The 23,438-nt window shown below is 44.5% G+C and overlaps 2 protein-coding genes across 2 annotated transcripts in view; both read left to right on the forward strand.

The window, feature by feature from the left end:
- The first annotated feature begins 3,903 nt into the window (after positions 1 to 3,903).
- On the forward strand, positions 3,904 to 13,865 carry CDC23 (cell division cycle 23). The gene is made up of 16 exons (XM_064671630.1): positions 3,904 to 4,065; positions 4,553 to 4,625; positions 5,449 to 5,586; positions 5,843 to 5,885; positions 6,245 to 6,350; positions 6,436 to 6,568; positions 7,676 to 7,853; positions 7,943 to 8,040; positions 8,247 to 8,328; positions 8,870 to 9,023; positions 9,155 to 9,274; positions 10,932 to 11,007; positions 11,278 to 11,339; positions 12,218 to 12,296; positions 12,395 to 12,514; positions 13,361 to 13,865. The coding sequence occupies exons 1-16, from the start codon at positions 3,932 to 3,934 to the stop codon at positions 13,529 to 13,531; spliced, it is 1,767 nt and encodes a 588-aa protein (XP_064527700.1). The 5' UTR covers positions 3,904 to 3,931; the 3' UTR covers positions 13,532 to 13,865.
- A 1,345-nt stretch (positions 13,866 to 15,210) lies between these two features.
- Positions 15,211 to 23,438, forward strand: part of JAKMIP2 (janus kinase and microtubule interacting protein 2) — a 47,137-nt gene continuing 38,909 nt past the window's right edge. The window contains exon 1 of the mRNA XM_064671631.1: positions 15,211 to 15,320. The gene's annotated coding sequence lies outside the window, so the exon portion shown is untranslated. The remainder of the gene's footprint in view (positions 15,321 to 23,438) is intronic.

The following is a 23,438-nucleotide window of genomic DNA, read 5'->3' on the forward strand; positions in this document are numbered from 1 at the left end:
ATCTCTCAAACCCAGAAAATATATGGCATGAGTCAATGAATTTCTCAGATATGAAGTGATTTAGGCACAGTAAACACTTTTGCTGCATTACTCCAGGCTTCTCAGAGGCATTTTATCTCACTTCATCTCAATTAACCTCCCAAGAAAACAATTCACATCTGAACAAGAGAGAGGCGAAAAAGACATTACTGACAATACACAAAAGCCTACTCTGATGTCATAATGCTGCATTAATTGAGTCATAGGCAGATTTCCTGGAATTCAGGTTTGAAGCAGGAAAGCAGGAGATACAGAAGAACAGCTATGTGCTGAATCACAGAACTTATTTCATATGTCAATGAAGTTATTACTGCTAAAAGTTAAGATTTCCCAACTGCACTGTAACACATTATTCAGCTTCAAAACGTTCCCCATCTCTCAATTTTGCACATACTGTAAATGAATACTACAGTAATTCTAACTCTCTCACAGTATCTTTTATGTCACAATATGGTTTTCTACCTCCTTACTTCCAGACAAGACAACTTACTGTATACTCCTACCTGCAGCTACCTGTTCTGACACTGTTGTTCCAGCACCCCCTTTTCATAGCAGCACTGACAGAAATAACCATCAGTATTTGCTACATTAATTTAAGACACTTTTTTCATTGTGCTACAGTGCATTCCACACAAGAAATGTATATCAAATCCTACCTCCCACCCTTCTCCACAAGTTGCAGTCCCCATCAGAGCTGTGTGGGCCCCTCTAGTCCCACGCTCTAATGCTATCTGGAAACCTTGAATTGTTTAAACATTTCTATACCCTCTGTGCTTTTCAATCCTCTTCTGCATTTTAACATTCAATCTGGTTGGAAGTATCCAACCAGGACAGTTGTATTGGTAGCCTTGGCACACCCTTTCCCCTCCAGCTCTAGTGTTCCTCTCTCTGTGCTGCTCCCTCCCTCCTTTACAGGAACCATCTACTGAGATCCAAGCAATCCCACTCCTATTTGCTAGTGCTGCTCTATCAACCTTCTCATATATCCTCCCAATTCCCTATCAGCCTTCCTCCTGTTGCCAATGTGGTCTCTCACATTCCAAGAATGGCTCTGCCACTTCTTTCCAGTAGTGCACTCTCTCTAAGCACTACACCAGGAGTTCAAGGATTGGCAGTACCAACCAAGGGGACTAGACATGGGCTAATGTTTCCACTGCCAACACTTGCTACTGGTAACTTCCAGCCTACACCAGGTCACTTAGAGAGCTCTAACACAGCATACAATACAGTCTAGGCAGAAATATAACTCTCATTTTACTAGAAATAACTCATTAAGTCCTAGAAAGAAGAAATATAAAGGATATTGGAAAGAAAAACTTGTCTGCATGGGATTTGACAAGAGTCCCCTCAAACAAATAAAAGTAACTCCACATGACCTGTGTCATAGAGCTTACACAAATCTCAGGGGAACCTTTTTCACTTCTGACAAGCAATCTCCCACCCTTTGAAACTGTCCACAGTTGGTGACAATTTATTCCTTGGTCTCGATGTAAATCAAGTATAAATGGTTTCCCTCACACCTTAGGGTCACATGGTTTCCAAGTTTTAATGTTAATGATGTCCCAGCAGACTACAAAAGCAAAAGCGGGAGTTGCATTAACTCATAAATGGAGAATACAACCAACAGTAGAAAAGATGTTCTTACTACATCAAATTTTTCAGTGTAAAATTATACTGGAACATGTAACCATAGCTGATTTTTAAACAAGTTAAAAAACACAGTTTTATAGCATCATAATAAAGAAGTTGAATTCAGATAATGCAGACTTTTGTCTAACTGTCAACGGATGAAATTCACTGTACTGGCACTTGGTAAAGGCCACTTACATTGGATTTCATTAAGCATCAGCTGTACCTTTGAAGATTTTAACCTTGGGAAAAAAATTCCTTTTAAAGCACCTCCACAACCCACTGGTATGATGGACACAATTCCCACCCTCCCATTACCAACATTCATTGGTTTTGTCACTGTGTTTCTGTGAGGGACTAGAGACAGTTTCATCCAGGTAGCTGTGCAACAACATGAGGAACAAATTCCTGCTCTTCCAAGAGCACCCAGTTAATACTGCTCAGTTAATCTGTATCTCCCCAAGATATTATTAGCTTTCATGCACAGAGGATTTAATTAGTCCCCTGCTCTAAAAGCCAGCCCCGTGTGTCACTTCAAAGACCCATCTATTACAGAACGGAATGACAGGAAGAATTACGAGTTCTCGTTATGAAGCCCGTTGTGAGCAATTGAATTATCGAACTCAGCCAACATGAACTTTCAACTGCTTCTTGTTGCTTCGAGAGCCCAAAGCGCCATCTCCTGCTGAGCGTCTGGAACCACAAATACCGATTTCAGCTGCAGGGACAGCGCTTCACACACTCAAATCCGCCGGGTTGGGTACCAACAAACACGTTTTCTCACTGAACAGCTCGGTCTGGCACAGCTGCCAGAAGCGCTGCCCTTCGAGAGGAGCAGTCACATCAACAGCTGGAGCACAGCTGCCCAGGGGCACGCACCAGGAACAGGACACAGAGCATATTTTGCCCAGATTTCAGCAAGCAGCCAAGTGGCACTTTGTGCATTTTTGCAGCAGGTTCCATATTTTGTACTGAAATCTTACCTCAAGCCTATTTTCACAGTTTCCAGCAAGAAAACAGCAGGTGACACCCAGTGGGCCCGAAACTGAAGATAAACAGACCTTGATAAAATTACTTCATAGACCTCACACACACACAATTTTTTTTTAAATCACTCATTTTATTAATGTAAAACTAAACAAAGAAGACAAAACGGACAAGATGAGACTGGGTTTAGGCCTTGAACCAGGTCCAGAAGGCAGGAAACTGAGTGTAAGAATTAGTGACATTCATGGCTCACCAAAAACAAACAAACAAACAAGCAAAATATTTTCGTACAATAATAATGAGACAAGTGTGATGACACCATGCTCAACAGTGACATTCCTTTCATCACCAGTGAACTTGCTGCCAATTCAAACATTGGGTCCTCTGGTTCAAGTCACTTCTGCAATAAAAGAAGTAATTTTGAAGGGCACTTTCATGCTACAGAATGTTTATGGCGTTTACCCTCAGAAAAAATAAAAACCCCCAAAAGTGTAACTTGCAAATGACATAAAAAAAAATCAATTTTCGCGCTATTGTTCCTTCATTTCTGTTTTAAAACAGGGAGTTAAAGCTGACATTCTGATCCTGGGATGAGCACACAGGTGCTCATTCTGTGTGTTTTTAAGCTTTTCTGGAAAAGCTTAAAAAGTTGTGGAGCACTATCATCCCAAAACAAGAACTTTAATTTCTGTACTGTTAGAACCAAACACCATAACAAAGATATGGAGTATTAAAGTAATTACTTTTCAGTGTAACTCCAGCGAGCTTTGTAGGGCATCACAGGAGAAATCCAACAGGAGAATAATTGCTTTAACACTCCGTATCTTTGTTATGGTGTTTGGTTCTAACAGTGGAGAAATTGAAGTCCACGAGCGGCAAAACGAAGAAGAAAATGCCTAATTTTCCTTGGAATGATGGGCAAACTGAAGGTGAAAAAGCCTTAATCTTGCGAGCCCCAGCTTGCTGTGGGACAGGCTGGTTAGCATGGGCATTTTGAAACGGGTTTTAAAGAAACGGCTTTTGCTGCGAGCAGAATTTATGCTTTCATAAAGGTCCTAAAACCTGGCGAGAGTTTTAAGAAATTCACACGATTTCCCCTTGAAGGTAAAAGCAATTCACGTTGCCCCCTCTGCACATTACCGAAGCTGCAAATCTGTAATAAAAGGGTGCGCGGGAGGAAATGCAGGTGTTTTGTGACAGTCTCTAAACCGTGCCTGACAGCCCGCCCTCAGCGCGGAGACCGCGCCCTCAGCGCTCCCGCTCGAGACCCCGAGCAATGGCGGCGGCTGTGGCGATGGCGCCGGGCAGCGGCGGTGCCGCCGACTTCTCGGACCTGCGGGAGATCAAGAAGCAGCTGCTGAGCGTGGCGGAGCGGAGCCGAGAGCGGGGCCTGCAGCACAGCGGGAAATGGTGAGCGGGGCCGGGCACGGCGGGGAGCGGGGAACGGGGAGCGGGGCCGGGCGCGGCGGGCCCGGCGCCAACGTGTTGTGTGAGGGGCGGCTGAGCGAGCCGGGGTGGTTCAGCCTCGAGGAGGCTCAGGGGGGGCCTCATCGCTCTCTGCAACCCCCCGACAGGAGGTTGCGGTGAGGTGGGGCCTTGTCTCTCCCGCAGTGAGAAGACCAGGGGAAATGGGCCTTAGGCCGAGGCAGGGGAGATTCAGTGAGATATAAGAAACTGTTTTTTCACTCTTGGGGCGGTCAGGCATTGGAATCGGTTGCCCAGGGAGGTGGTGGAGTCACCGTCCCTTGGAGGTGTTCAAGAGGCGTCTGCATCTGGCGCTGGGTGATGTTCAGCGGTGTAGGGGGTTACAGCGGCAGTGCTGGGCTTGGACCTGAGGGCCCTAAAGATCTCCTGCAGCCGGGGGGTTGCGATGACTGTAACGCTCTCTCCCGCCCAGGGCCGCCGAGCTCGCGTTCGCGCTGGAGCCGCTGCCGCTGAGCGAGCTGCCGCCGCCGCCCGCGCTCACCGAGGTACGGCCGGGGGCGGGCTGCCAGCCCCGGGGAAGGCGCTGCAGCTCCCGCGGGCTGGGCCGCTTAATCCCAAGTCCTGCGGAAAAAAAACGTGATCCCGATCTCCCAAAGCCCGCGGGCGGGAGGCCGGAACGCGAGGAGCTTCCTTTTCCGTTTCAGTGGGGCGGCAGAGCTGAGTGTGCTTTCCCGGATGAAAGCATTCTCTGCTGCCGTGTCCTGAATGAAGTACTCTGAAAGCAAAATTATTCCTCTTTACTGAGGTAAAAATTTACTTTAATACAAATTATGTTACGCCACTAAACTCGTGCTCCTAAGACACAAGAGAACCACGTTGTGTGTCTCTATCCCCACCTCTGTAGGTGTATGGTAGAACTCATAGGTGTGTGCCTGTGCTGATAACTTGCACAAGTGTAACGTGTCATAAACGCATGTCAAGGTGTAGTTACCAAGGACATGTTCTTGTGTATATTAGCCAGTTAATGTTCTTGGATATGGAATTCCTGAGCAGGTTTCTTGCTTCTGGTCATTTGTACTTATTGGGCAGCTAATTCCTGCCTTATGGCAGCTTGCCACGATTTGTTTCTGGAATCTCCCTGTGTATTTTAAATGTTCCTAACTAGTCTGTACTTGTTATTTGAAAACTCCAGAATCTGATCATGTGAGGGAGCAGAGGGACTTTTCTGATAGTGCTCAAACCATCTTTGAGAGTGAATAAACTACAGTTTTAGCTTTTGGAGCAGTTTCATTGATATGTTTGTAACTGTGATTTTCCTAAAGTATGTTGGAGTTTCTCAGGTCTTAAAAGTCCCGTGTGTCCCTGCAGGAGGATGCTCGTGACCTGGATGCCTACACACTGGCCAAGTCTTACTTTGATCTGAAGGAATATGACAGGGCTGCCTACTTTTTACGGGGCTGCAAGAGCCAGAAAGCTTACTTCTTGTACATGTACTCCAGATACCTGGTAAGGGAGAGGAAAAAGTTGCATTTTAGCACTGAACTCCTTTGCTTCTCACCCCTCCCTGGCATACCTTATTTTTTGCCTATTCTGTTCCAAATGGCCACCTTGAAGTCCAAATTCTGTGTTGGGGGAAAGGAAAATAGGACTGTTCTTGGCAGAACTGTAATGTTTGTGAAAATTCAGTTTATGTGCTGCTGCAAGCACTGCAGCAAACATAGGGAATATGCTATTGTAATCTTGAATTTCCTCTATTCCACAGTCAGGGGAAAAGAAGAAGGATGATGAGACAGTGGATAGTTTGGGTAAGTCTCTAGTTTCAAGACTTACAAGACAATGTAACAAAACTGTCACTATTATCTCTTCATGTAAATCATCTTGGGTTTATGGCTTTCCCCTCAATTTTTTGGATAATAGTATGCTGTAACATGATTTCTTTCATTCTCTTTCCATTCACTGGCTTAATTACAGCTTACAGATTTTCATCTCTTAGGTCTTCTGTTAAAGTAGGTGACCAGACTAAGCGATCTTCTTTAAAATAAGGAAAATATTCACAGGCTGTGAAGCCTTTGTCAGTGATGATTCTGAATGTGCCCCAGACTTTGCAGTTGCTGTGGTGAGACTCCTGATTGAAAGCTTGTTGTGTGACTTGCTCTTCATGCAGGACCTCTGGAAAAAGGACAGGTGAAAAATGAAGCTCTACGAGAACTGAGAGTTGAGCTCAGCAAGAAGCACAAGGCACGGGAACTGGATGGATTTGGCCTTTATCTGTAGGCATCTGCATGCATTTTTTATATATTTGTGTGGATATGCAGGGTTTTATGATTGTGATTAACCTGATAACTCTTTTTACAGGTATGGTGTTGTGCTGCGGAAGCTGGACCTGGTGAAAGAAGCAATAGATGTGTTTGTTGAAGCTGCTCATGTCTTGCCTTTGCACTGGGGAGCCTGGCTGGAGCTTTGCAACTTGATTACAGATAAAGAGATGGTAAAACTTGAGAGATACCAAGATGTGTTAACAAATTCCAGAGTTTAGCCTGATTAAGTAACCAATGATTCTGTTGCCACAAGATTGATGTTGCCCACTGCTTTATTCTAAGACTCTATCAGGCAAGGCAATCCAAGACTAAATTATGTTGTTAAAGTCCCTTTTTCTTCAATTGCTTGCCATGCTGTAGCTTGAGAATCCTTATACAGGCAGGGTTAATTTCATACCATTCACCCACAAAGTAGTTTAAGAGATGTGTAATTCATGTATTCTGAAGTAGTTGTCACCAGGGTTATCACCTTGTCCCATGAAGGACATCCTTCCAAGACTTCCTTTTTCTAAAGCTGAGACAATAATGTACACAGAGCCACACATATGAGGTGAATGGTATCAAAGAACCAAACTTAGATATAAAACCAAAACAGATTATTTTTCCTTCTGCATGGAATTTATGAGTCCACTGCTGGAAGTCTTCAGTAAATTCTGGCTGATGAAGTATTTAAAATAGTACAGGTGACACAGAATAGAGCCTCACTGATTTGTGGAAGAAGGGAAATGCATTTTTTATGAGCTCATTTGGAGTCTGTTCACTTAGTTCCTTGAAAATAGTGATATGATACTGATGTTCAAACATAGGAAGAAAGTGCAGTTTTTCGAAGGACTTCTGATTTTAAAGGAGAAATAAGCTTAGTGGCAGAAGCAAGAGCCAGGTGATGTCAGATTTGACAATATCTTCACCAGTTGACCAAATGGTTTCAATTTATCTGCAATTTCAAGAGTCATGGGAATAGATTGGGAGTAACTAAGTAATTACATATTGTACTGCTTTTTTAGATGCCATGTCTTAGCAATCCTTTGCTATTTCAATACTCTCAGTTTATAGGCATTATTTAGTCTGTCCTGCAGAGGAACCTGACATTAATTCTTGGTCCTAATACTGCTCTTTTGTAGCTGGTCTTATGGTTTAAGAAAGCAATTGCAGGAAAGCCTCCTACCTCGAGACCATCGCTAAATCATGGGAGGGAAGATAATGGATTCTTTGCCACAGGTGGCTCATAGAATGCTACTGATTGTCATCTCTTCCTCCTCTTCTTTGGTTCTTGATAGTTGAAGTTCCTGTCCTTGCCAGATACATGGATGAAAGAGTTCTTTCTTGCACACATTTATACAGAGCTACAGCTGATAGAGGAGGCCCTGCAGAAGTATCAGAGCCTTATTGATGCAGGATTTTCCAAGAGCACTTACATCATCTCTCAGATCGCAGTTGCCTACCACAATATTCGAGGTCAGTGATACTAACTAGTAGGAATGAGCACCTTAATGCAAACTTGGCATTTATAGTTCTTGGTGTCCCATCTGCTGTTTCTTCTTCAGATATTGACAAAGCCTTATCCATCTTTAATGAGCTAAGGAAACAAGATCCTTACAGGATAGAAAACATGGACACTTTCTCCAACTTGCTCTATGTAAGGGTAAGCACTCTTTCTGTGGCCTGTCCATACTTTTGGTGTTTATCAGAGGTATGTAAAACATGGGCAATGCAGCTGGTGCTGTCTGAATGCAGGCTTCCTGCTTCCCAGCTCCATAGAAGAGATGTATGCATTGCTGACTGCCTAGGTTTTCTGAGAAAACCTAGTATGCTCTCTTTCTCATCTCTTTCATTTCTTTGTTTCACTAGAGCATGAAGCCTGAGCTGAGCTACCTGGCTCATAATCTCTGTGAGATAGACAAGTACCGTGTTGAGACCTGCTGTGTCATCGGTGAGAGCCAGCTCTTTTATAGGTCCTTATTTTGCTGTCTGCAGGCTGTGCAAGGAAACAACTTGTGAAAGTCATCAGCCAACAAGGCTGTCCAAACCACTTGGTGAATGTGGATTCAGGCAGCCCGAGAAGCAGAATAAATGACAGAATACCCTTTTCCCTCATTTCTGCCAGTGCAGGAAGGAGACCCATGTACCTGAAAATCTCTTTGTAGTCTTCTACAATGGAAATAATCGTGTGTCAGCACCAGGAAATTAATTTGTAAGATCATGACATTCCAAGGGGATGGGTTCTTAAATTGGTTGGTACAACTGGAAAAGGATTGACCAGAACACTGGAGAACAGAGTGCTGTTAGGTCTCTTGAGGTTTGAATCAGATCTGCCTTTAGTAGGACTCTTTAGTTTTTATAATGTAAGTTAGGAGGTAGTAGATAATACCAATTACGACCTTTTTTCTACTTCTCTGTTGGTATTGGGATTTTGTTTGTTGGTTGGTTGTGCATTTTTAAAACTTATTTAAATATTGTGACTTTTGCTTTAGGAAATTATTATAGCTTGCGTTCCCAGCATGAAAAAGCAGCACTCTATTTCCAAAGGGCCTTGAAACTGAATCCTCGTTATCTGGGAGCCTGGACACTTATGGGACATGAGTATATGGAAATGAAGAATACATCTGCAGCTATCCAGGCTTACAGGTATCACTCATGTACTGCACAAAATGGTGTTTGTGTCTGTAATAGTACCTTCTGTTTTTAGTTAGTGTTTTGCTGAACTTGGTTTTGATCCTGATGGCTTTCTGACTAGTTCATCTCCTTTTCTTTGACAGACATGCAATAGAGGTGAACAAAAGGGACTACAGAGCGTGGTATGGCTTGGGGCAAACCTATGAAATCCTCAAGATGCCATTTTATTGTCTCTACTACTACAGACGGGCCCACCAGCTCAGGTAGAGTTGAGAATGGAGCCATGTTTATCGGTCTTTGTTCTGACATAGTTGCAACTGGCTAAGGACTTACATACAGGAAGTAGGTTGGGGAAGGAGAAAAAAAATCAGTACTTTGTAATTTGTGCAGTTTGCCGAGCTGCCCCTTGGCCAGTGGTTTCAATTTTAATGAAGGGGGACGTGTATGTATTACTTTGTCCTCTGGATAACTTTGCCTAAACTCTTCCAGTTCCCCAGAGGGGTACAGGGACTTATCAACATCCACTGGTCTGGGACTTCTTAATTGATGTCTCATAATTCACAATTTTTTGTTTCTAGTGCCTTTTCAAGCTTTTCATTTTGCTCCTCCTCATATTGGAGAGCTGACCAAAGCAGCAGATTAATTTCCCTTTTCCCCCCAAACTGCTTCACGCTCAGCAGTTAATTGCAAGCGTTCTTTCTCTAGTTGTTCCTGCAATGCTTTCATTGACTCTTGTAAAGATCTTATAATTTCACTTGAAGATTTCTGAATAGTCAACCTCTCCTTTTGTGTTGCTCTAAGGACAACACCCAAAACAGCACGTACAAGAAGTAGTCCTAAATCCAAGGACAGACATCAAGAGGGAATAATCCCCATATAACTCACCCTGGGGTGTTATTCCTTTTGACTCAGTCATTAACCCAGCTCAGGGTAATGTCTTTCTTCCCCCTTAACCCTCTGAGGGTCAGCTTGACTCTCTCTTGGAAAAACCTTGCAACAGGTACCAGAGAACCTTTCAACAGGTCCAGGCTACACCAGAAAGCCTTTCAACAGATCTGATGTGCCCAGGTCATACTGAGAGGAGAAAAATTATCACTTTAATTTTATAATGAGGGGACAGTCACCATTTGACTCACCCTCAGTATCAGTTTTGGACTACACCGATTACTCCACCACATCCAAAGGATCCTGTCCATGATGCCAAAAATGTTGTGACCCGCCCCAGGAAAAGGGTGTGGGGAGGTAACCAGCTTCTTATTAATAAATCCCTTGGGGTGGATGAGAGTGAAAAGCAACGCTGAATAATCGGTGTTTGAAAACATATATATGTAGGGTTTACTTAAAAACAGTTTCGTTTCAAAGGTAAACAGGTATGTTGCCATTTTGGGTGTTATCATCTATATCTGTCATCTATAGCAATATGGCATAAAGATAATCTTTAAGGAAAATGCACAAGGGAGAGAAAAGGAAAGAAAGGATAAGGGTGGAAAAACGTATATGGTCACTGCCCACGGGGTCCACCAATGAAATTTGGTAGTTGCAGCTTCCATGTCTGTTAATTGAAGTGATGGCCTTGATCCGTTGGGGCTGGGGGAGGGAAGCCCACACGCTAAGGGAAGCTGTGAGTTATTATATATTTCCAACTCAGGTGGGAATGCCTTGTACCTCCTGGGGCAGGGAGTTTTTCCATGGATAGTGTCACGGGCCGTGCCACGAGCCTCCAACGTCTCCGCGCAGAGTTCCTGTGAAGGGCATGGCAAACACGGCTCTTCTCGCCTTTCAGGACTCGACCCCTCAGCAGCACTGGCAGGGGGTGGGCCCTGCTGGGTGAGCAGCCACCTCTTCCCAGCCTGCAAAATTCCCCTGGCGATCCTAGAATGTGTAAATCATTAACCATTTTGGTTTTTTGCTCTTTTACAGACCGAACGATTCTCGTATGCTGGTTGCTCTAGGAGAATGCTATGAGAAACTCAATCAGTTGGTGGAAGCCAAAAAGGTGAGAACTGATATATGTGACTTTAAGGTGTCTCCCAGGACAGTGGGTAGAATCACAGCAAAATTGTGTAGCTAGTGCCACCCAAACTGCACGTAGCTGGAATTCATTCCTGTGGCAGGTACAACTGCAAATTAATTAGAGCAGCTGATAAATAAAGAGTTGTCTACAGATACCTGCCCCTTTTGCTGACAAACCCTGTAGTTTTCTGTTGTTGACTTCTGTGCTGGGGTCATTTTTTGGCATGCTTGACTGACTTTCCTTCCTTGACAGTGCTATTGGAGGGCTTATGCTGTGGGAGATGTGGAGAAAATGGCACTTGTGAAACTTTCCAAGTGAGTATGTACTGTCACTGAACCGTCAGGGTTGTGCTAAATGCAAGTCACACTTTGATACCTAATGATAAAATGCTGAATGTAAACAAGTGGAATTGCTGTTAGGTAGTATTACTTTTGGAGCTGTGTAAGAACTGGTGTCTTCAGGTCTGCAGTGACTGCAAATTCTGGTGTCCAGCTTTAGCTTTAAGTTTCCATGAGGATAACTAGAGGGAATGATAGCATAATGTGGGTTGCCAGGCACCTCTGAATCCTGAGGTGATTTGAGCAGGCAGTGCTAGCAATTGCATTTTTTGTATTGCAGCTTAAAAGCAATCCATGATGGTAGATGATGCACAAAATTGTAGCTTGATTGATTTTATTTTTCCTCTCTAGTATATGGCTGTAACATTGGGAAAGGGTCTAATGTGAAATAAATGCAAGTCTTGTGACATCAGCACTATTTTTTTTTAGTGGGGATAAAGTAATATAAAATGGGAAAAGTGAAGGGGGAAAAAAGGGCAAGTGGAAGGTGAAGCTGCTGTACAAATCTGGGATGTAGCAGGGAAGAAGGAGCACTGGGGGGAGATAGCATGTAAATAGAATTGCAGAGGTCTGTTAAAAGCTTTAAAATGGAACAAAATAAGCAAAGGTCCCTGCTTTGGTTGTCACTGCTTCTGGCAGTCAGTATTTAACTGCCTCTCTGCCTGCCAGCCTGAATGTTCTCAAGCTGGATCATCTCTTTCCACGAGAGGCAGTACATGGTGCATGTCCTGCAAATTCTGAAGGAAAGGACCTGGCTTTAGTCGAGGTCAGGTTGAGCAGGTGCTTTCTTGTAGACCAAGAAGGTCTTTAACAGTTCAGTCTTGTTCCAGTGACCCACTTTTCTCCTTTTCTAGGCTGCACGAACAGCTGAATGAATCTGAACAGGCAGCTCAATGCTACATCAAATACATCCAGGATATCTATTCCTGTGGGGTAAGAGGATAACTTGGGGATAAAAGGAGAAGTAAACATGACGCAGAACTGTCTTGGAAGGCACTTACAGGAGGTGTTTTTTACCCTCCTCATTGTAGGAGATAGTGGAGCACCTGGAGGTCAGCACTGCATTCCGTTACCTGGCCCAGTACTACTTCAAGTGTAAGCTCTGGGATGAAGCCTCAGCGTGTGCTCAGAAATGCTGTGCCTTCAATGATGTGAGTAGCTGTGCAGTCTGTGGTGCTTCCTGCTTAAGGGATCTATGACCTTGATCTTGGCCCCCCTCAGAGTCCTTTATGAGGGAATGAGGGCTGTCTGCCATGCAGGTCACATCCTGAGTGGTGGTGTACACCTGATAACTGATGCTGCTTATGATTGATAAAAGTCATGGAATGTGGTGTAGATAGTGAAATTGAACCATATCTCATTGGTGTTCACTAAATAAAAGAATTTGAGGCTCCACATGGCAATCCTAAGGCTGCTGAAAATCTTGGTGGTGAGAAGCTAGTTAACTGGTCACAAACTCCCACACGCTGTGTAGTGATGGTACTCATAAAACTTCTTTTATCTCATCTTCTGTGTGTAGGCAGTGCAGAGGATATAATAATACTTGGTTTTTGTATGCATCTCCGTATTCTGTGATGTTCTGTAAGTGGGCAGTTTGGGATTTTTAAGCCCAGCCTAGTGCCACACACTAGCCATGAGTGCAGGATGTTTGGCCTGTGCTTAACAAAGCTGCCTGGAGCTCTAGAAAACCTGAATTCAGCTTGTTTGAAGCTTTTCCAATCTACTTTTTGCTGGAATGCTTCAGTTGTTCCAGTCTCTGAAATACCCAAGAAATGTGCCAATCAGGGGAGTAAAAGGAGGAAAGACTAAAACCAAAAGAAGTGACATACCTTAGTGTTTTTAAGGAGCAGAAGAAAAAAGAAATGAGGATGGTTTTTATAGCTTGTAGCCTTACAGAATGACAAACTACTATAACTTACACTGCTTACATACTGAATTTGACCCAGAAACCACTCATTCATATTTGCATTGTTTTGTTTTCTACAAATGAATTTCAGACTAGAGAAGAGGGAAAGGCCCTGCTGCGGCAGATCTTACAGCTTCGCAACCAAGGAGAAACATCCTCCACAGATGTTCCTGCTCCCTTGTTCCTCCCTGCGTCACTGTCAGCCAACAACACTCCCACACGTCGTGTCTCCCCGCTCAATCTGTCCTCTGTAACACCATGAACAGTGCTGATACCTCTGACCCGTGCGTTGGATGTGACACTGCACATGGGACGTGTAACCACTTCTTTCTAGGGAAATTCCTCCTTTGGTTGCTGCCCTCCCATGGAGGGCAGGAGTTAGCAGAGCCCACAGCTGAAGACAGATGTGCCCCAACAGGCAAAGGGGCAGCTGATGTGAAAGTGCCTGTGCTGAGAATGTGAGAACCTGCTCTACTTCTCGCCACATCATTCCAGTTAGAGGGCAGATGTGTGCCAGTACACAGGACTAACTGAGGCATTGAAGGGGCTTGTCTGCTGAAGTTAAAGTACATTTGAGGTTTGATTCTGCCCCGTGACTTCTGGTCTTTACTGCATTTCTTTGGATGACCTCTTAGCAATATCACTGCTGTCCTCATCAGAGACTGTTACCTGCTTGGCTACTTAATGGCTTCGGCTTGTCTTGACCAACATGGGAGATGTTTCACTAAAGCAGTAGAATAGGCACTTGTATAGGTGCCATGTCTATGCTGAAGGATTGACAAGTATCAGAGGAGTCCCAAGTAGCCACAGGTGACAGCTGTCTGGTGTTCTGTCAGTGGATCTGGCAGATAATTTTGGCTTTCAGTAGAAAAGCAGCCAGCGGGATGGTACAATTAAAAAACTAACAATAAGTAACTGTCCTTGGGTTTCTTTATGGTGCAGCTTTCATGTGTACTGTAGCAAATGGAATTGGATGAACCATAGTGGATCATTTTGTTGAGGAGGCAAAAAGATAATTATGCCTTTTTCAGTGTTGGTGTCCTTGTTCACCCCTATAAATTTATTACAGCCTTATCCCTATGGCTGTGGTGTGATTTTAATCCAGGACAAAGCATTTTAAAAGCCCTTTGCTATTTAGCCATAGCTTCCTGTGCTTCATGAGACCAGTTGTACTGGTGGAAGCCTGTGGGTCAAAGCCCTGGGCCCTCTCTGTGATGCATGTGCATGGAGCAGAGGGATCCCGTGTTCTTGGTTCTGGGCATCCCTAGAAATTACTGCTCCCTAGCACCCATCAAACCAGCATTTCTACAGCAGATGGTTTTAAACAGAGCAGCTGGATCTTGATGTATTTTGGAAGCACTCTCCTAATTATTCCATGCAAACCTGAGGATATGAATGAGACCATTTGTAAAATTATTGTAATTGAGGGCAAATTGTGCCTGATGAACTTGGTAGCCTTCTACAATGGGGTTAATGTGTTGGGGCGTAAGGGAAGAGTGACTGATGTCATTTACCTGGACTTGGGCAAAGCACCTGATACTGACCCGCACAGTGTCCTTGGCTCTGTGCTGGAGAGACACAGATTCGATGGGTGGATATGGAATTAGCCAGATGGTCACATTCCAAGAGTTGTGGCCATCAGCTCACTGTCCAAGGGGAGACCAGTGACGAGGGGTGTCCCTGGGTGGTCGCAAGGCCCGGGGCGAGCTCCGGGCTGGGGCCACGGGGGCTGCGGAGGCTTCGCGTCGCCTTGGCTGTGGCCCGAGGGCTGCGGCCCCTCGGCGGGCGGGGAGCGGCGGGGCCGGGGCGCTCCCGGCCGGTCCGTGCCGCGCTCCCCGCGCAGCTGCGGCGGGGCGGGCGGGGCTGCCGCATCCCCGGCCCGGCAGCGCAGCCTCGGCCGCGGGGCGGCGGCGGGGCGGGCGCCCGCCCTCAGCGCCGGCGCGCAGGAGGCGGCGGGGCCGGTGCGGGCGCTGGAGCCGCCGCGGCGGCGGGAAGATGGATGCGCCGCGCTCGTCCCTCGCCGCTCGGCATCCTCCCCTGGCCGCGGCACGGTGAGCGGCGGCGGTCGAGGAGGGTCGCCCGGTGCCCGCGGCGGCGGAACAATGACCGGGCGGCTGCGGGGGGCCGGGGCCGGGGCGGCGGCGCGGCGGGGGAGAGGCAGCGATGGAGGTGATGGAGAGGAGGGGAGGGGAGCGGGAGCCGGCGCTGGTGATGGAGAGGCGATGGCGGGAGAGGCGTGGCAGGCGCAGCCCGCAGCCGCCCGCCGGCCCCGCACCATTGTGCGCCCGCCGGTCATTGTCCGCACGGTGCGGGCGCGGCGCGCTGGGCGCGGCGGCTGCTGCAGGGAAGGGAAGCGAAGGGAAGGGATGCTCCGGGGCCGGGGGCGATCGGCGGAGCCCGGGATGCTGCGGGGCCGTTCTGGCTGGGCCTCGGCGGGGCAGCCCGAGCGGAGCGGGGCCGGCGCGGCCCTGCGGGCGCTCCCCGCGCTCGTTCGCACTCGCGGGGCGTCTGTGGCCGCCCCGGCGCTCACACGGCCGCGCACAGGGCTCCCTGCCCAGCGGGATGCTCGGAATGGCACCTGTGCGTGTCCTGGGCTGTCAGGGCTGCCGTGTGTGTGTGAAGACATTCTGTTCTCCCTTGCAACCACGGACCCCGCAGGATGCATCTCTTTTGTACGTGCAGTGCCTTTTTCACAGCCACTGATGGGTGAAACCTGCCTCTTGGGCTGGTGTGCAATTTATGCTGAAATTACCGGATTGCCATCCCTCAGTTTCATTATGGCTACTCAGGTCAGATCCAGATCCTGCATTTTTGCTACGTTATGGCACTGAATACTCATTTGTAGACTGGGAATGCAAATATATAAAAGGTGCTGATCATACCTTATAGGTTGGAAACATAAAGAATTGCATATTTTAGAAGTTTAATTTCAACTCTTGTAAGGAAAAAAATGAACTACGTGTATTATTTAAAACATTTGCATTCTGATGCTGTCCAGTGCATCACTGTAAGGTGACACGTTGGACTCTCGTTCTCAATGTCTCTGATTTGCTGGGTCAGATTCTGCAGTAGTGCAGATATCATGCCTGGTCTAGCCATCTGGGTAGCCCATCAGGAGAATGTATTGTCCCTTTTCAGACAGTAATGTGGGATTTATTGCGTCTGCTCTGACTCAGGTTTTGTTTCTATTGATCTGGCCTGCTGGTCTGCACAGGAATTTCAGACCCAGGCCTGCTGTGCTGTAAATGCTGCCTCTGCTGGCACTTGACCCGGTTCAGATGGGTGCTTCAGTGAGGTAAATACCCAGTGATCCTAAGAGGTTCTCCAGGAATGGCTACACTTTTGGTGAAATCTGGGAGTGTTGAGATGGTCATTGTTGAAGAGGGCACAGGACACAAGTGCTCTATCAGTGCTTCTGTGTCAATCAAAAGACACCATGGGTGCCTCGATACAAGGACATCACACTATTAGAGTGTGTCCAGAGCAGGGCAACCAAGATGGTGAAAGGTCTTGAGGACAAGGCTTAGGAGGAGCAGCTGAGGTCACTTGCTTTGTTCAGCTTGGAGAAGAGAAGGGTGAGGGGTGACCCCATCACAGCTTCCTCAGGGGGGTCAGAGGGGAGAGGTGCTGGTCTCCTCTTTCTGGTGACCAGCCATGGGACACAAGGAGATGGAATGAAGCTGCATCAGGGGAGGTTCAGATTGGACAGTAGGAAAAGCTGATTCACTGAGGGTGGTTGGGCAGTGGAACAAACTCCCCAGGGAAGTGATCAGGGCACTAAACCTGTCAGAGTTCAAGGAGTGTCTGTTTGATGCTCTTAGTCATGTGGTTAGTGTTAGGTGGTCCTGTGAGGAACAGGGAGTTGGACTCAGTGATCCTCATGGGTGTCTTCCAACTTGAGATGCTCTGTGATTCTAATCAAGTTATGGGACTGCAGCCACTTCCACCTTTGCTTCCACAGGCAGCAAAATCCCAAGGAGAAGCCTCAGGGAGGAGAGGTTGGCAAGTTTTTTCTGGGATTTCCATAGGAGTTGCCTGGTGGAGGTGGCTGCCAGGAGCTATTGATGGATTGCCCCTTTGGCTTTGTCCCTTTTCCAGAACTGTGGCAGTGGGGTGGGCTTGCTGGGATTCCCTGGTTGTCAGCAGAACTCCCAGCAGAAAGGAGTAGGCTGCCAGTGACAGATGCTGCAACCTTTCTGACTTTCTGCTCCCAAACTGTTCTGGTAGTGCCTAAGGTAGAGAAACATGTCCCTTACCTTGGAGATTAGTTCGAGCCAGGTATTTCCAGTGTCCTCCCCAAGCCCCACTTCAGGCTCTGTGATTTTGCCTCAGCCTCCCTTCCCAGAACCTTGTCTCTGTCATCTTTCAGTGATGACTGAAACATCAGTCTCAGTCTGATGAGACTGCTTTCAGGGGCCATTCCCAGCTAAATAATCTTCTGAATGACAACTTCTGTGTCCTGCTCATTATGAATTGAAAATAAGGTACAGCTAAAACATGGTTATGTTTTGAGGAGGTGATTGGCTGTTGTTATTTGTAAATGTATGCTGAGTTCTGGTAGACCTTTTATTATCAAGACTTTAATGTATCTGGAAAGATGCTGCATAATTTCTCTTCCATTACAAAGGATAAGTGACCTCAGGGTATTCAAGTCAGGAAAATGCTGTGACATGTAACTGGTAGAACAATGCCCAGAATAATTTTCAATTTTAATTCCTATTCATTCATTTGATAGTTGATATTGCAGAAAGTTATAAAAAAAGTCCTCCAACTGTAACAAAGGTATGGTGGTGGATTCTACTGTCATAAGGCTGATGTAACTCAGGTGTAGCTTGAGCAGTTGAAATCCAAATAGTTTGTTAATTATAACTTCTGTTTTTTCCCCCTCTTCTTTTTAACCAAATTATGTGAGCCTGAAGATGCTTTCACTACTGAGCCATGGTAATTTTTAATTGTGCCCAGTATTTGTGCTTTCTATTGGCTTTTTGAAGTCACAAGGCAGCAAAATAGTCCTTACCAGACACCCAAATTCTGAATCACTTTCCAGTGATTTCGTATCTTCTGTGTTCTGTCAGATTTCTCTTTAATCTTTGTGCATGGCAACACAATGTTTGCACTACAAGCCTGCAAAACAAATATTTTTGTTTTAAAAACGCAGTTATTTTGTTTTATATTTACGTTTATAGCTTTACTTGAATTTACAATTACATGTTTGCATTATGTGTTTCTAAATCAACAGCTTACTTAAATTCCAGGCAGGTAACATTTTCAAAGTTCCTCTATAAATCTATATCCCTTGAAGATCTGGTCTTTACCAGATTATAACAAATTTATCTTCCCATCTTCAGAGATGGATTCTCTGCTGCCTTCTCTTTCTAGGTCTGTGCAAAGCACCTGTGCAGTTCTCTGTCATCAGCTCTTAATGTCCAGAATCCATGAGGGCAGAAAAATGTAATTTTCGTAGTACTTCTAAGTTTTGTATCTTTAAGGGCTATTTGAGTTTCTCCTTTAAAATATGAGGACTAGAAATCTTTGCTCCAGGAGGTGGGGCTCTAAATAGAAAATTCGACAGCATGCTGGGAAGAACCATGAGAAAGCTCTGTGGTGCGGCCACACTGAACGCTGTCAGGTCAAATGAGTGTAAATACAGCTCCTTGGAAATGACAGAAGAACAGTGTGGATCACAGCCTACAGTTTGGATTCCAAAGCATCCAATGAACTTTAAAGGAGAAATGATACATGCAAGCATTTTCAGGAACATGGGCTTTTAGTTCTTCTCACTGGAACTGGTGGTGCTGTTTGCTTTGGTGGCCGTGCATTTGGATCACTGGTGGGTTGCTGAGAAACTGTCACACATCCTGGAAACTTTAGGATCTGTGTTTTCCCTGGAAGATGACATTTGGATGTTGCAGTTCCCTGTGCTGAACAGTCTGCACCAGCAGTTGTCAGAAGGGGAGCTGTCAGGAGTGAACTGATGTCTGTGACCATCCCCACGGCAGCTTTGCACAGGAAAGATGCACAGAAATACAGCACACGTTTTAGTACAGAGCTGCACAGTGAAACCTTGCTAATTAACAGCCTAACAAGTACCAACAAATAAGGAATACAAATGAAGACTGGATAGACTACAGTTGCTCTTCTAACTTTGGATGAAATGTACTCGGATGGATAACAAAGCAAACTGATGTACCTGAGAAAATTGTTAGGATAGAAGAGCTGGTAGGGTATGCCAGACCTTCTTTTATGTTGGAAATGATAATGCAAAGTATAACAGCATTTCAGATTACTTAGTAAAAAATAATAAAATTAATTATTTGAATTAACTGAGAACAGCTGATGCTCAAATGCACATTGTCTCCCACTTTATTCATTCCTTCCATCTCCACCCAGCAGGTAATAGCTTCACACCTGTACTCCATTTCTCAAGATATTTGTTGATGTTTGTTGAAATTTTTTTGTCGTAATATTCTTATAAGTGTTTAGGGGAAAGACTTGTTAAACCTCACATTGCATGGACTGTAAACAAAAGGTCTAAGTAACATGGAAACTAAAACTGAAAAGAGAAGAAACAGCTGTTGAAAATTGCTTTGAGGTCCCAGGTGGTTTAGGGCAATCAGTAATGAGCGAGCAAATAAAGTTGGGAGAAATGGTGGAGTCAGGGCTTCTGCATTTGTTTTTTCTGCATGTGCACTGGTTTGTTAAAATTCACTCAATTGTTTTTTTTAATGGGTGGAAAAATACTTTTAGTTATTCATTTCTACAGTTTAAGCCAAATCCTTAGAACTCTTAATGTTACAGGTGATAGAAATTAATTAGAACCAATACTGTACTGTTTTGTGTGCATTTGGGGTAAGCCTGGTGTACAAAAATTTTAAAAAGACTTAAAATTATATTAATACATAATATACACTTAGGTTTTCATGAACATTAATGTGATTTTTGTTTTGAACTTCTGTGATTTGTAGGTAAGTCCTTGAGAGTTTTTTTCACTGTATTTATTTGTACTTAATGTTTAAGGTCCTGCAAGCTGCTCTGTTCCATCTCTGTGTGTTGGTGAGGAACAAAATGAGATGCAGTCATTTTTAAAGAGTCTGCTTTAATTTAATACAGCCCTTAATAATATCACCTTCTCATGTCCCCTCTCTGATGGGAAATTGTGATCAGTTACAGTCTTTGGCAAACAAAGAGTATGTGGGGACTGTTGCACTGGAGGAAGATTGGGTTATTTACAGCTGAGAGAATAATTGTGCTGGTTACTGTTTGGTAGCTTATAACTAAGGAAAGGCTGCACTAATTAATTTGGAAATGCTCTAAAGAACAAAGCCGTGAGTTTAGAGTGTGTCCAGCGCGTGTTTCAGGGGCACAGCTGATGGGTGACACACATCCCTGCCTTCCCAGAGGTGGGATCCCTGCCTGGCAGAGCCCAGCAGGGCTCTGTGCTCACAGATCCCTCCTGCATTGTGTTTTTGTGGGTCACAGCCTGACCTACATGTTGCTGTTTCCTTGGAATGTGCAGTGGGTGTTGGTGAGTGGGAGCCTGTGTTAGGTGAGCTCAATGAAGATGTAAGCATTGTCCTTGGAAGTTGATTTGAAATTGTATCCAATAGCTTAATGACTATTCAAATCTCTCTGAAATTACCAGAAAATTATTTTTCTGGTTTCAGCCTTCGTGGAAATCTGTGTTCAAAACAGTATCCTGAATGTCTCATAAGGGAAACCTCTTGATTTATTTTTTTTTTTGTGCTTTGTCACGTCAACTATGAACCAGCATCTCAGCTGGATCTAGTGGGTGGTGTTTCATGCTTACACCTTTTCCAGCTGAGAATCCAACTCATCACCTGCTTACATGGGAAGAGACCTGGTCATCATCATAAAAATGGAAGCTGGTGCTCCCATTTTTAAAGCAGCACAGTTCAGCTAAAAATCACCCTGCAAGTTTCAGGGGTAGTTTTTAAATAGTAAACTGTAAGGATAAATTCTACATTTAACATGAGTTTCACTTTATCCTAATTGTTTATTTGTCAAGTTCTATTCTTCCCATTATAGGCAGAACTACTTAAGTCAGCATGTGTGGTGTTACACGTTTTCATTTTTGTTTTGTTGAGAGAGCGAGGCATGACAGGCGCTTGTTCCTCAGCTGAGCAGTGCCATTGGTGGGAAAAAAAGGTTTCTGTTGTTATCTGATGAAAGTCCTGTTTCAGACCATTCTTGAAGAGTTCACAGACTCCAGGGATGATGAAGGAACCCATCTTTCAGCATATGATAGAGGGATGAGATTCACAACAATTCAGAAATGGGAACTGTAACTCAGGTTACAGCGTGTTCATAAGTGAATAATCTTGAGTGTTCCTAGCCAATGTTGCTTGTAATGTTTTTATTTTTAGAGGTATTTTGACTCTAAAAGATGGTTAGAAATGGCTAATGTAAAATATGTGTTTGCATTTCTGCTGAAAAGCTGATGTGGAGAGACAAACTGTTGGATTAGTTTTTTTTCTGAATTTCCCTGGTAATGGGAACATTCATATTCTTTTCCCAGTATATGGAAGGAAAAGGCAAGAGGGATACAGGACATGGGAAATTAGAGCAATGTGTACATGAGGTTCTATAAGGCATTATTAGCAATAGGATGGGAGAAGAAAATACATTTTTTTGAAACTACACTGAATTGCAACCTGATAAGAAACTGCAAGAAGGTAGTAATCTGATTGGAAGTAAGGTGTTCAGAAAAGAAAAGAATTCATGGTAGAGATCTACATTGTTAAAAGTGAACGTGGGAGGCCGGAGTGCAGATTTTTTTCTCCTTCATTCTGAAACCAATATCTGCCATTATTGGCTGTATCAAGAGCTGAGCTAAAAATGGCAAAAACTTCCAAAGTTAACCTTATTGCTTTAAATAGAGAAACTTAAATACCTGACAGTCTTTAGTGGTGAATGTAAAATGTCTTCCTCTGGTATCTGTAAGACAAGAGATAATCTTGGTTATGGCCTTAGAAAGAAAAGGAGAGGTTTGCAGGAGAAGGACACGGGGCATGAATTTTCCCTCACTGGTTGTTGTTGTCTTGTTTATATGCATTTCAGTTAAATAAAAGACGGTTTTGTTGGGTTTTAAAGTCAAAATCAAATAAAGGAGAGGCTGATACTATAAGCTTTGTGAACTGCAGTTTCTTTTTCAGGCAGTGCGTGTTGTCCCGTGGGTGAGTGTGACCCTACTTGCATAAAATACATTTACAAAACCCATCTTTTTAGTAAACTAAGAATGGGCCTTGAATAATGCCCACAGTACAAACCCACAGAAATGTTTTCTTGCAGTGAGCTGGGCAGGTTGGTAGAGCTCATCCTTGTCCTGGCAGTCCTTCTGTTCTTAAATAGAGTCTCCAGTCAGTGTCCATGTGCATCTCATGCTGAAAAGTACCAGTTCTGGAAAATGGCTGTTTCCTTTCAGGATAGGGCAGGATTTTGTTTTTCCCTGGTAGTGTTGATCTCGGTGTGCACTGTGTTATGGCAACTCCTGGGGAAATAATTGTATGGAAAAGAGACAGATGGTATTTTAGCCACAGAATACTGGAATATTGGTTTAACAAATCTGCTTAGCTTTGCTGCAGATAACAATAATGCTTCTGTCCCCTTTTGACTGTTTCCATGGAGTCGCCAGCAACTTGGATAGGGTGTTTTTGGTTCATGTTTTAGAGCAAGGGCCAAGGTAATTTTAGCATGAGCAGCCTCGCAGTGCCAGATTCATCCTGTATTCTGTGTGCAGAGCCCCAAAGCCAAGGGATATTGTGAGTTTAGCCCAGAATGTATTTTAATATTCCTGAAAATAACTTTGGTATTGATTAAAAATCTAACTACAATACAGTGATTTTTGTTCAGTCAAAAGCAGAGGGTGATTGGGATTTGTTCTGAAGAGCTGTTTGTCACCTTTTGGTGGAATAAAATGCACATAAACTACTACCATGTAACATCTGGAATTTTCTGACAAACAGAAATGCAGAACAGAGTTGTGTAAATGGTGGAAATATTTTCAGCAAGTCTGAGTTTTTGGGTTGATCTCAGGATGCTGAATTATGATGTAATAGTAAAATAATATAAGTCATGCTATTAATCACAGCTTTCATTAATTACGTATTTTGTTATGTGGTATAACACGCACAGGGTGGGATGCAATAATT

The sequence above is a fragment of the Pseudopipra pipra genome, chromosome 15, assembly GCF_036250125.1.
Source record: "Pseudopipra pipra isolate bDixPip1 chromosome 15, bDixPip1.hap1, whole genome shotgun sequence".
NCBI lineage: Eukaryota > Metazoa > Chordata > Aves > Passeriformes > Pipridae > Pseudopipra > Pseudopipra pipra.